The 14250-nt window shown below is 39.1% G+C and overlaps 2 protein-coding genes across 2 annotated transcripts in view; both read left to right on the forward strand.

The window, feature by feature from the left end:
- The first annotated feature begins 13 nt into the window (after nt 1-13).
- Nucleotides 14-1519, forward strand: LOC128255083 (uncharacterized). Its single transcript, XM_052984570.1, has 3 exons — nt 14-362; nt 433-568; nt 1101-1519. Exons 1-3 carry the CDS (start codon nt 150-152, stop codon nt 1169-1171), a joined length of 420 nt encoding a protein of 139 aa, XP_052840530.1. The 5' UTR covers nt 14-149; the 3' UTR covers nt 1172-1519.
- LOC128255075 (uncharacterized) overlaps nt 1192-14250 on the forward strand; it is a 49308-nt gene continuing 36249 nt past the window's right edge. The window contains 1 exon segment of the mRNA XM_052984561.1: nt 1192-2423. Within this exon segment, the coding sequence (XP_052840521.1) occupies nt 2372-2423 (52 nt within the window). The 5' untranslated portion in view covers nt 1192-2371.

The following is a 14250-nucleotide window of genomic DNA, read 5'->3' on the forward strand; positions in this document are numbered from 1 at the left end:
AAAGTAAAAATAAGGGGAAAAAAAGATTAAATTTAAGAAAACAACTAACAAATTAATTTGTTCTTTACTTGTTTTTGTTGTCAGCATGTAATACTGTGTTCAAAATTCTAGTGAAATATGTGTTTGTAATTTCTAGTCAAAGGAGAAAAATGTGTCTGCATTTGTTCTGCGGCTTTGCGTCGCTCTACATCGGCTGCATCTTCATCGGCCTTACGGGGATGCTTTTGGCCGTGACGGTCTTTTCTGTGGGTCTGTTCGAGCTCGTCATGGGTAACTCCAACTTACTGCTCGTGATCTTGGCCATGGTCTTCGGCATCATCTTTGCCCTGGCCAAATTATTTGTGCTCTTTGGCACCTTGTGGGTGAGTGCATGTTTGCTGTATGAGCTTTTAAACTCTTAGTCTTTACCCTGATTTCCACCTAATCCCGCAGGACATTTGCTGGGCCATGCTCATATCCTTTATTATCGGTCTGGTGGCCGTATCGCTACTCATTGGCCTGGTGGTGATGTTCTACCTCAGCGTACAGAACTCACTACACCTCCTACTAGGCGTTATCCTGTGCATAAGTAAGTTGTGGCTTAAATAATTCTCTTTGTGGTAACTAGTCAGGATTTCAGGACAGATCACACCTGCGGTTGAAATTTGTTTGTACGTCAATGTATGTACATTCCAACCGAATTTCTAACAAGAGATTTCTGAGATTTTTCGAAACTAATTATTTTTATAGGATAGTTTAATAACCGATCAATAATTCAAATTAAATATATAAAATAAATTAATTTTGTTAAAATTGGCATACCTGAAATGGAATATATTTTAAATAAACCATTTATTCTATAAACTCTAATCAAATAAGCTTCTACATTCGTGTTCTATAATTGGGACAAGAACTGCTTTAAATAAAAAAAAATTAAGTACAAAAATTAAAGAACTAAATAATAAATTAACAAGAACTTAATGAATTAACCTTGTTATTAAGATGTCATGTTTCTAAGTTTTTTTATTTACAAACCAAAAATGCTCTAAATCATAAAAAAAAAACATATTTTATTTCATTTATTGTCTAAAAGTAAAAATAATACTTTACTCCTTACCCAGTTGAACTGTACTACGAGTGGATCATCATATCCACTTGGTGGTGCTGTCGCAGTTGCACGCACGACTGCTAGGAGTTGCAGTTGCAAGCAAGTGATCTTGGCTCGCAACTCGAACCTGTTGGAACTCAACGTCTTGGGACCACTTGTAGTACCGAAAAGCTGACTTAAGAGAGCAGCTGCCTAAGAGAACTCGAATCCAAAGTGAGTGCGGTTGGGGTCTTCCGACATTGAATGTCTCTTGCCCAAGTCAGTTCGATCTGAGACGCGCGATGGAGCAGTCGAGCTGCCCCAGCGAATGAGCGTGTGTGTGTGTGCCTGTGTACCGCCCCCTACCCGTCGAAATAAAGATACAAAATATATCTGGAGAAAATAATATCTGAAAATACACAAGTGTATCTGCATGTGCAGCCGTGTCTGTGAGACGAGTGTGTTTTTTATTTGCCGCAATTAGAAGTAACGGAACGGTGCGAAGGTGATTTGCACGGGAGAAACTGGAAAATAAGAAAAAATCAGAAAATCGGAAAATCGAAAAATCGTCGAAGCGCGAGATACTTGTATCTGCAATTAGTGAGTCTTCGTTTTGTTTTCGTTTCGCAACAACAAGTGAAGAGCCATTACTTTAATTCAATCAGCGATCGAGCGTTTGTGTGTGGCCCACAATTTCCATTCTAGGCCCAAATAAAAGTAATAAAATCCACAATTTCTGAGATAAAAGTTCGCGAGCCGGTTTAGTCATACGAAAGTTCCGAGAACTGAGCGCAACTTAGAGATACATTCGCGTATTCTCGTTCGCAATCGTTGTTGTCCAACAGCTGTTACCGCTGGCCAGAATGCCTCCGTACCTGCTGGATATTTGCTTTACCCTGGAGCTTCGCAGACCGCGATAAGATATCGCCGACTAGTGGTAGTGAATAAAGCAGATAGTCGTACCTGCGAAAAATACACGACAAACAAACGGAAAAGAAATCGCACAGTTCGGTGTCTAAAGTTAAATCGTTCGCTTATCTTATCGGCTGGTCATTGATTGAGCTTTGCCTTTCCGCTCCGCGTCGGGTGAAGTCATTGGGCCCCAATTCGCCCGTTTTAGATACTTTATCTAATGCAGCAGCCAAGGCAGTCGCGATAAACGCCGCTAATAGCAACCTCCTTCAGTGTCAGTTGCCTTGCAATCGTTGTCTCAATTGAGAGGAAACCAGGAAAGCGAGCCCAGTCCAGGCCAAGCCAAAACAAGACGCACTCGTAAATCAGGCAGCCCAACCGGAGAAGACCAATATGGACATAGAATCCGATTCGGACACCTCGGAGAGATGGGAGGACTTTTTTGGTAAGCGGACGGGATCACTGAACTCCTGCGTGCAGAAATGGCATGACTCAACGGGATGGGGAGTTGCACAGAGAGAAATACATCTATCATCATCTTAATTTCCACAGAAAAAAGGCTTTTGATTAATGAGATTCTGAGATTTATACTTTTATTCTACGCTAGCTAATTTCTAGAAGAACAATCTTAAAGGTTACATCAAAGTGTTTTGCATATATCATCAAAGCTTCTTGTGCATTTCACAATAATAGTTATTGAATAATTCTTTTAAAGTAAGTTACAGAAATCAGTGATATAAAACACAATATTACAATATTATATCAATATTTTTTCCGGTTTTGAAAAAGTCCTTTTTGACACGTTAATTTAGTTATTAGTGATTAGTGGTTCGCAAAGCTGTTAAGGCAAACTCCCACTATCTGTATTTATTATTTGTATAAAACACTGATCTGATATTTTTTTTCTGTGCGTGGAGTCTACGCATTCTCGAAGAACTCCCAATATGGACATGCGTTCAAGAACAGACCATCAAGTTGGCTTTCTTTGGCTTTTGGCTCGAGTGGATGGAATGGGATGGGTTGGGGGCCATTGCATTCGGTGGCTCGGCGGATTCGTTCCGTTCCGTTCCCATAACTGTACAAAAAAGGGGGGGAAAAATAAAATAACAACCCACTGAGTGGTGGCATTGCGTGAATTGCGGTGTAACGGGTTCGCTTTGTTTTTGCATTCCGCTTTGCGCAGTACGAATCCGCATCTGAATCCGAATGCGAATCTTTTCGACATTATTTAAGCGCTCGAAATGTCGGTTGTAATGAAATTTAATGATAATACATAATTTCGGGCTTTTGACCCACATTACCATACAAGTGTGGCCAAGAAAAGGTCCGTCTTGAGATTTGCAATTTATGTTTTGGGTGGTGGCTGCCAACGGTTTGCTGACCCACTTAAATCGTAACACCGATTCGCTTGGGGCGGGCACACGCTGCATTTGTTTTCCTTCTCGCTTAAAAAGCTTTCATTCAATTAGTGTATTAGTCATAACTTTTGTGTGTGTCTTTTGTTGACTTTCTTTATTATTATTGTCCGCTCGCTAACAGCGGATGTTAGATAACGCTGCCCTTAGCACAAAAGCGATCGCAATTGCGCTCTGTTAGTTAACCCCTGGTTACCCACGAGAAATTTACTAAACTCTTTGGCTAAATTAAAAAAAAAGTGGTCTAATTGTGTATTAAACAAGTAAGAAGATTTGCTAGATCATTCCAGCTAAAACCATTAATCAAAATTATTGTCAAATGTAATTTATTAAATTATTTCATTCAATTTCCATACAAAATTTCTTAAATATTCACTTACAAATATAAAAAAGTGGTCAGAGATGAATAATTTATATGGAACCATAAAACTTTTTAACTTTTAGTAAAAATTATATTTATTTTTGTGAATTAAAATAAATTGGTAAACTAATTTCACATACCAACCATAATCGCTGCCTTTAAAGAGCTCGGAATGTTGATTACTAAGGGTTAAATTATCGCTTTGTAAAATTGATAACGGACCCAGGGAATTCAGCAAGTGGCCTTTGTTATGTCAATTATATACTCATGAGTAGGCCGAATGAATCATGTTGGGGGAATCGGATGGCAAAGGGGTATTTATGGGCTTGTTCTACTGATCCGACCAGCTTAGGTGGCGAATCCGCAGTAAGACGGCAAGATAACCACTTGTGCGAGTGGCTGACATTTAGAGGGGCCACCAAACGTGACTCCATCTGCGGACTGCATGTCCAGGGCATTACCGATTGTACCGATTGCATCGACCTATAAATAGAACCCGTCGAAAGATATCGTCAGCAGTTGACCGCATGCACTATCAAATGTCAGCAGCCCTGCTCTTCTTCAATTTGCCCTTTTCGTCTTATTGTTTGTTTGCCTCTTCAACTGGCAGACAAACAAACAAAACGGGGAATATGAAATTTTCGTCTTCGTCTGTGGACACAAGTGCATGGCCAAGGGGGCGGGGTCCAGGTCAAGTCTTTGAATTACCTCTGGTAACCACAAACACCACGGGAGTCTGTTCGTTCATTCGATATTGTTAAAGATTGTGATCTGAGGAAACCTTTTTGGGCTCTGCGGTTTGCTCTGCCCCCCTTTGCCTTCGATTCTCTTGTGACATTTATTTGGCTCTGCTGGCTTTCATATTTTGTTTGTTCAATAAAGACTAATAGATATGGATAGTATGGCTAAGGCAGTTGATAAGATTCCGCCGCAGGTATTTATTGACTCTCTGATAAAGCCGACAAGGCCAACGGACCTGCCGTGGTATGTACATTTTTGTATGTACAAATGTGGCTGCCAATTGAAATTCCCAAAAGTTAAGAGGTCAGTTTTGCACTGCTCCACTTCCGTTGCCGCAGGGCACAAGGTCTTAATTAAGGCAATTGACGAAGTTCACATAATTAACCGCCGGCTTTAGTTCGGTTTCATAATCGGCGGGTTCATTGGCCAATTGGATGTTTATGCCATTACCTCACCCAATTAGTGCTGACAACTATCGATCATAGAAAACAGCCAAGACAAGTTTTGGAAACAAGATTTTGAATAGTAATTTTAAAGAATTTAAAGAAAATATTAAGTGCATTAAAGTGATGTAAATTAGAATTTAAAACTGGTTTTGCCAATGCATAAAATCTTTTTAAGACATTTAAGTTTTTTAGAAGTTGTATAGTAATAAAAAAAAATATCCAAAAACGGCTGGTTAGCAAGTGGGAGTTTATTTAATTTTTATTTTCAGTATCTTTGTGTTTTTGTGTTTTGACTTTCATGAACTTTAGGAAGCCAAGAACTATCTTAGTATACTATAAGTTATGTTTTTAACTTTTAAAGCCCAATTTAGCAAGCCAATAGCCAAGTTGGCACCACTGAACCCGGGCTATAAGTCTTGCCCCTCTAATTGCCTGCACCCAAACTCTGGGACTTTGAAGTTGGAGTTGAAGTTGAAGTTGAAGCTGAAGCTGAAGTCATATTCCAGAACCAGACCAGACCTGAAGTGATCTGTGTGTGGGCTGGCAGTCGGCGTTTGTCTGACGTCTGTCGACGTCTGTGGAAGCCCTCTCATCCCAGCGGCATGGAACTCGTCGGTTCTCTGATTGCATTTCTCTCAGTGCAGCGGCTTTCATTGTGGGCGTTGCAGAAGGTCGTAAAACCCGAGTATTGTGCACGCACGTCCCAAAAGGTTTTTCTCAATGAAGTTTAGAGAGCCTGTCTAGTCACATACCCTTACCAATATGGGATTGGGAAAGTCGTATGGCAAAAGCTAATACTTCAATTAATCAATTTATGATTGTAATAAAATAAAACAAAACCGTTAAAATTTAACAGCATATAAAATTCTATTTAAACGAGTGTTAAATTAATCGTTTAGTTGCATGAAATGCATGAAACAAGTTTAATTACTCTCACGACGCTAGACATTAAATTAATCTTTATGGGAAATTACATATAATAGGAAAAAATAGTTAATACAAAGTAGAAGAAAGTGGAAATGGGTGTTTATCGGTGAAATTATTTTAATTTAACACCCACTTTTTTAGAAAATAAAATTTAAAAAATATTTTCTGCGGAATTTATTGACTCTATCTCTTTTAGAGTTAATATAAAGAAAAAGTGAGGAAAAATTTATATTGTGTCCTAATTAGGGTCTTACTTCGAACTTGTTTAAAAAGTGTTAAAGTGTTATCTCCAAAAACCATATTTTCCGAAAGGGTATTCATTTCTGACTGCCTGTCAAGAGCCTTGCACATTTTTCGTTCTTTTTACGCCGCAATGGGACCTGGGATTTAATGAACGCTTTTGCGGCTCGGCATCCATATCCATCCCGCTCACAATTCTATTTGGCAGCAGATTTACAACTTCCTTGCAGAAATGCCATTTGCTTTGGCAATTTACGCCCACCTCGGCCGGATGAGGGGGTGGGATATATACCTATGACATGCACTTAAGCCGCTTAGAACCTACATAGTCGTATCGGGGTACTTGAGTTTATACATATATCTTTCGATAGGAATTGCACGACATCGGTGATCGTGAGTCATGATGTATAGGAAAAAAAGAGAGTGACGGCGTTTGGAAGAACTGTGAAGTGTTATGCGTTATCAACCTTTTGTGATTTTGAATTTCTAGTGAAAGTCGTCACTGCACTCGCTCGTGCTCTTTCTCCATCTCCCCTCCCTCCCCCTTTCTTTCGCCCACTTTCCCATTCCATTTCACTGAGCAGGCACGCATGCGCCCAGCTTCGGACTCCCCCTCTCACTCCCTCTCATGTGCAACGACCTGCAGAGAATCTTTCACGCTCTGCTGCACGTCTCCAGCTGTCTCACTTGCTCTTAATGGACGCCCATTAAACCCATCTCGCTGACACACTTTCGCTTTCGTCGACTGCAATCGCCGATCGCTGACATAATGCCCACGATTTGCATTAATGCTAAACGATTATTATTCGGAAGATACAGAGAAATAAATTGGTACTTCTCTGACTCAAACTATTGTAACACGATACTCTAAAAGTCGAACAAGTTTTTTTCTGAAAACATACCCGGGTAGAGATAAGAAAGTGTCATTCTCTAACTTAACATTTGTTGTGTTTTACTTTGTTCTTTGTAGTAGTTTGATCTTTACTTTTTATGAAATCAGGTTTAAGGCTTTAATGATAAGTCTAAAAAAGGTATCATTATTTATATAAATATATTACAACAAGCTTATATACAGTTTTTATGAATAATAAATGATTTAAATTAATGGTTTACTTTGATTGAACAATTTCTTACAACATTTTTATACTTTCATTCACATTTCATGGTACGTATTTTCCTTAATTTGACGATTTTTTTTTTTTTTTACAAACGATTTGATTAGATTGCTTATCAAGCAGGGGAAGTCCTTTTCTGCTTGGTATTAGATTAAAATTTGTTTCTGTGTAGGAGAACAATGGTCGTCAGTTGTTCGTTTATTTAATCGTTTAGCCCGTAAGTTTGGGTCGCTAGTCTTCTCATGCCTATTTGGCGAGTGAAACTGAAGCTCTATTTCTTTGATTAATTATCCCCCATGCCGTGGATTCGGCCAACGGAATTGGGTCATTGCAAATGGCGAATACGAAATCAGCGGGAGTTAAGTGCCTTGGGAGTATCACTAACTTTCTTGGCCGCATTTCGATTAGCAGCAGGGGGTGGCCTACAAGTCAAGGTCATAACTATCATTAGTGAACACTTTCGGCAGAGAAAAACTTTACAGCTCTTTAACTTTTACCTATACCCTACCGCTTCGTGAATCATTCAAATGCTTTTATTGCTTAAGTCATTAATTGCGCCTCGAAATACCCCAGTATATTTTTGTTCTTCCCATAATGGCTCATTTCAAGCACTTAACAAAGTTCGATTGGCTCGCGTTGCTAACAAAATAAAAGCCAAAAATAGCACGATAAATATGTGGATATCTATTGACTGAGTGAAAAATTAAGACGAAAAAGGCAATTTGTTCTCTAGCAAATGGATTGCTTTTAATGCGAAAAAATGAGTTTCCGCATTGCCTTAAGTTCTCACTTTTCTTGCGAAAGTATAATCAATGGCAGTTTATATAATTTCCATACAATGGAACCAATGGAATTTTTTTAATGAGTCGCTTCCATCTTATTATTTCAAAGGTGTATCGCATTAAAACTACTTTTTTAACACACTTGCACCATTATTATAATTGAATTATTTTCTGTAACCACTTAAAGTCGACAGAAAGATGACATTGATCTATGGCATTGAAACTACCAACTGACTTACAGTTCTGAAACGCACTGCATTCACACATATAAACACCAAGCAGTTGGGTGTAACGAAGTTTTTGAGCGGCCAACCTTCAAATGTCAGCGACTGTTTTACATTGAGACTCTGCTTCGCTTTAAAGTTGTAAAATGCATATGTACGTAAAACAATATAAATTAAAAATTCACACATCCAAAGTGGAGTGTCTGGAAATTCCCCTCGAAAAATGCAGTCTGGCTTGGCAAACGTTAGTCACATTGTCTCAGATTTCTCGTTTGCCAATCAAACAATGCCAAAGTCTGGACATTGTTTAAATATTCATCTATCCACAAAAAGTGTTTACCTTTAGCCAAACATGGGCAAACACAGCTGTTTAGCAACAAAAAGCAAAAGGCAAAAAAACCGAAACAAATTGCGTTAGAATTGTGTTTATTTTCCTCTCCAACCCGAACAAATGCAAAATTCTCTGAACCGAAAAAGCACTGAAAATATGCTGTTGAACAGGTTTTTATTTTTATTTTTTTCTGCCTTGTTTGGCACAAAAGTTCAACAAAATTGAAAGAGAACGAGAGGAAAACGTGAGTAGCCGTGAAAAGCAAACAATGAGAATCGAGAATCTGAACTTTGCTCAAGCCAAATACAAAACTTGCTTACATAAGAACTTTAAGCGGGGTTTAATAACCAACAAAATAACAACATGTTAAGATTGTTTGGTAACCGATCTCTAGGCGGTGGAAAATTCTTTTTGTTATATCAGCAATTATGACATTTAAATACGATTTGTAAAGAGTTTTATGACAGAAATTCTTACTGATCGTTATGATATGGCCGAAATTGAAAAAAGCTTGGATTTTCTTATAATAATTTAAATTTAATACCTACTATACATTTTATCCCTTACTTTTAATAGGTATATTATAAACTATAACATCATTGATTTCATTAAAGTAAATACAAATGCTCAAAGTCCAATATTAAATATAATTAATCCATTTCAAACTCATTTCCCAATCAAATTTTAATGTGTGACCACTTATCAATCAATGATTCATGATCACTTGCAGACGACGCTGATCACAGGCATATATCTTCGTGTTTTTCGATCCAGAGTTTCCAGTTTTTCTGGCATTTCTTCACCCAAGCCACGCCCCTATCACTCACGCCCACCTGCTAAATGGCAGTATGAGTGCATTTGCATAATTTCCAAATTAAAAATAACAGAAAATTGTGTTTGCATAATGGCATTTCCAATGACTTTATAACGGCGATGACTTTATAACCGATCCTCTGCAGAAATATGCAGAAAAAGTGCCAAATTTGCATAGCGGCGTCTGCCGGGCCTCCATATGGCCAAAAAGCGATATGGCCAGTGGAAACTGGCTATAACTCGCCAACCATGGGCATATCACTCAACGGTTTGTTGATGTGTGTGCCTGGTGTTTGAGCAATCTGCGTGATCAACACACGACGCTAATGTACAGATCATGGGCACTGATTGCGCCTGCTGCATGAAAATCGGAAAAACTCGTTGTCGTCTGGGATCTGCAGTCTGCAGTCTGCAGTCTACAGTTTGTAGTCAGTAGTCTGTAGTCTGCAGTCTGCAGTCTGCAGTCCGGCAACTTGTTCTCCAGCGGTTCCGAGATCATCGTCATCGACCCAACAATGATCATCACGATGATCGCGGCTCGTTCTCTCCTCTTATTAATTTCCTACACAATCTGTGCGGCATATCATGTCAAAAATTACAAAGAATCGCTTGTTCAGTGGGCTGGGTCAAACACACACACGGGTACATACTCGAATGGTTTTGGAATTTATGAGTTTGCTTTAGGTACCGCCGCTCTAATTAATTCGAATGAACATCATCGGTTGGACTTAGGGGCCCATGACCTGTGCACCACTTTCCCAATATGCGTATTTGGCCGGGAAATTAACGCCCCGCCTTGTGGGATCATTATAAATGGCAATCAGCGTGACCATTCCATACCCTCTAGTTTTTTATTTGGCCATTCTTAGCTGGGAAAAGCACTGCCAAAAATTTTAGTCAAAATAAGTTTGTTTAAAAACTATTACAGTTTTACAAAATACAAATGTTTGTCTAAAACATTTTTAGCAGGCAGTAATAATAAAATAACAACAATGAAGTTGTGGATAAAGACTTAATATAAAAATCGATTAAACAATATGTGGGGTTTTTGAGCTTTAACACCTTTTCATCTTTGGTGTTTCCTAATGCTGTTTTTTTTTTAATTTTATTTTTTTAGGTTTTTTATTTCATTTTTATTTTACCGTGCACAGCCTTCACCTTCGGTCTCTGGGCTTGAAACTCATTTGTATGTCGCTGACGCTTTGTAATTTAAATGAATTTGTATTTAACAACATTATTTCGGCCGGTCCGATGGCAATGGCCAACGTGGCGTATGATTTTAATGATTCCCAGTCAAGTCTAAGGTTACACCACTCATTGTTGTAATCCGAACTGCGGCTTAAGTTCGGATGGCGGATGGATTTCCTACATTTATTTCGCTGCGATTATTGAACGATTACGCCGGTCCAATAACCCAGGGGCTACAAATTGTGCGGACATGCGAGCTGCAAGTTGTTGGGGTAAAAAAGTGAAAGAGCCGCCGAGACTTGGTCGTGATAACACGTAGGCTGAAAAACAAGCCGCTCATGCGAGTGCCACGCCCCCTGCCGAATGCAAGTTCAGCTTTAGTTTCTAGCGTTTTTCAGCGTTTCCAGTGATTTTCCTCATCTTTGGCACGTCTGTGAAGCTTGAAGCCGAGCAACACCCACTCGATATGGCCGACGGAGGTTTATCTCTTCTCGGCTGGCTGCACAGTCTTATTTGGTGGCACTGCCAGGTTTTATGACCTCCCCAGAAAAAAAAGCAGAAAACCGAAAAAAAAATCACACTCACAAAAAACAACTCTACGGTTACGCCTCTCAAGTCAGGTGCTGCAACAAAAGCTCGGATTTCGAATTTCGGATTTCGGCTTAATGGCCAGCTCAGGCTAAGACATCTTGTACACATTTTTCTACTCTTTTTTATGGCCAGCATATAAATCTGACCCCCATCTTGATGTCTTTTTTTTTTTGTTGGGCCTTATCTACAGAATCACACTTTCGAGGCGATAGAAATTTTGATTTACAAGACCCATTATTTATGTTGCCCCATTAAATTGATAAACTTTGGACATCCAGAGTAGGCAAAGAAACGTAGGTTTCCCATATACCCCTGAACTTCCCATCGAAATGGTTACATTTTTGAAATTCCCCCTTTGCACTTAGGTGCACCTTTTAATGGGGGAAAAGTGCTGCAGAATTGCAGAAATCAAATCAACTCAAGCGCCATAATGAGCGATCGTAAAATGCTCAGCGAAACGCGCACGTAATGCTCATAAATTCATTTGCATTTGCCGAACATGGGAAAGAAACGCGACTGGCCAAAAGTGGCACAAATTAAGTCGAGAGAAAAGACATATCTGTCGGCACCTTTTGGCCGATCTCATGTTGACACAAATCAAATCGAAACGAGCCAAAGCAACACGAAACAAATCAAATCAAGTCAAGTCAAATCAAATCGATGGGCATTAGCAGGCGGAGCACATGGAGAGCATAAAAAGCATAAATGACCGGGGAAGCTTATCACAGATTTTTGACGTGTTTCGAGTGGGTGAGTGACCGAGCCGAGCCGAGCCGGCTCCTCCTAATTAGCACCTCTAATTGCAGTACGAGGTGCGGTCCTAATTGGTTCAGAGCAAACACTGGGGCATAAAATCTTTATTTAACCTTTTCTCACTTGCGCAATCGCAGCTTTCAGCTTCGTCTTCGGCTTCGGTGGCGTATGCGTAATGTGCTTCTTTATTTACTTTTGGATCATTTTGGTTATTCCGAGTGCATGCTTTCCTTTTATTTGTCAGTGTCGTGCAGTTGTCATTACGCCATTATTGTTATTGTTCCGTCTTTTACACTCTCCTCTCTTTTTTTCTGCCTTAATCTTACGACCATTTCGTCTTATATAATACAAACCAATTAGTCGCCTTGGCATTTGCATTGGAATGCATAATTTATGAATGCAGAGGACAGACAATTATTATCCAGCCAAATTCAAAAGTGTGGCAAAAGACATAAAGAAATGTTTTCGACTCACACGAACCCTAGGCGCAAATGAAGCAATTAAATTCAACAGATGCAGACTCCTAAAATTATATTTTTATATGTTTGTGTATTTTTCTGTGTCTCTCAGGGGAATCAAGCGTTTGGGTTAATATGTAAATTTCTGTGCACGAAGCATAAAATTTTAATTTTGTGTAACTTTAATAGGCCATAAAACGTTTAAGTTTTGAAATTTAATTCCTTTGCTTTTCGGTGATATACGCTCGGGATCATGATAACATGATTCTATAGATTGGATGGGCGATTGAATTGGCTTTCACAAATCGCTGCCTGCAGTTCTGGGCGTTTTCCTCCGGCTAAGCCAGCATTATTTGTATCTTATGCGGGACTTTCTATCAATTAATTACCCCTTTGTTTTCAATTTGTTTTCTACAGATGAAAAAATTAAGCATTTGATTTACAAAGAAGAAATGTTATTATGGTTTATGTTTTAGATTAAAATTTTTTAAAATAAATTTAATACTATTATTACAAAATTGTATGAGTATGTTAGGTTTGGAAAAGAAAACTTTATCACAGGGCTTGTTGCATTAAAACTGGATTCATTATATAAGTAAGCAATCGTTAAATTTGATTAATATAGATGTTAACGAAACTTAAGTTATTAAAAATTACCAAAAAAACAACTGGTAAAGTAGTCTTTGCAAAGAGGCCTTTTGACCAGAAAAGTGAGCTGATTCTTCTCTGTGCATTCTCTGTGTTCGTGTCATGTTTGGTTTTGGCAAATTCATCTCCAGTTGAGAGGAGCCAAGTATCTTTTATGGCGTCTGCCGCTTAATTGCTTTTCTCACTCGTTTAACCATTTTCCTTTCTTTGCAGGTAAGCAGCCCACAAAATCACTAAAAACCACCACTGACCCACTTGCTCGGCGACAAGTGGCGCCACCAGGGGATCGGGTAGAGATCTTCCATCCCGCAGGGCGGTATCATGGCTTATTCGATCCGATCTGCATGTGGGATATCTTTATTGATATGTGTCACCATTATCGCTTTTTCCCCTAGCTTCACTACTATAACTTATGGCCTTGTGTCCGCAGAGAGATCGGGTTGATTTAGTGCGCTTTTCCCTATGCTGACAGAGCGACTTTCCCGATCATTCGCCCTCGCTTACAGTTGACAAGATGTTGCTGGTATCCGCACTGATAAGATCTCGAGATCGCCGATCCGCTGACTGCTCCATATTGCGCTTTTCGAATTTCGGACAGCTCCAAGTGCGGAGGTGCCAACCTGTTCTCTAATTGGGTTAAAATGCAGTCGGCCTGGCCCAAGGCGGAAATCAGCCGGTGCAACGGGCGTTGGCCATTTAGCAATTGATGTTGCAAATGGCGAGTGGCATGATTTATCTGTGATCCTACCTGCCGACTGACCTGATTTTCGCCGGCAATTAGAGATGCCAAGAAAAGGCATACAAGTAGTGGCTTTATCTTAACCTGAGAGATTAATAGCTTTTTTTTTATCCCTGATAAGGTTATACAAACTAAAAAATTAAGTAAACTTACATATATTTTTTTATATAGATGTTTTGAAACACAATTATTATAGGACCTTTAAAGGCCTAAAGTCATATATTATATATTAAGAATATATCTCTCTCTGTTGACCCATACTTAGCCTTTCTATTTTAGCTGTTGAAGTTTAATTTCTTCCAACACTTAGGTGAAAGCTAAAGGTTCTGATCTCGTAGGGAAACAAAATGAAATGTATAAAAATTGAGAGCAGGTGGTATTAGTCAAAATGTAGATGTAATTTTAGAGTGATGTCCGATCTTTTGGGGAAAAATGTTTGTGGGGCCATCTGGGAACCTTCGCACCGACATTGCCTTCGGTCGGCTGTGTCAAATGAACCT

Source organism: Drosophila gunungcola (genome assembly GCF_025200985.1).
Source record: "Drosophila gunungcola strain Sukarami chromosome 2R unlocalized genomic scaffold, Dgunungcola_SK_2 000006F, whole genome shotgun sequence".
Lineage (NCBI taxonomy): Eukaryota > Metazoa > Arthropoda > Insecta > Diptera > Drosophilidae > Drosophila > Drosophila gunungcola.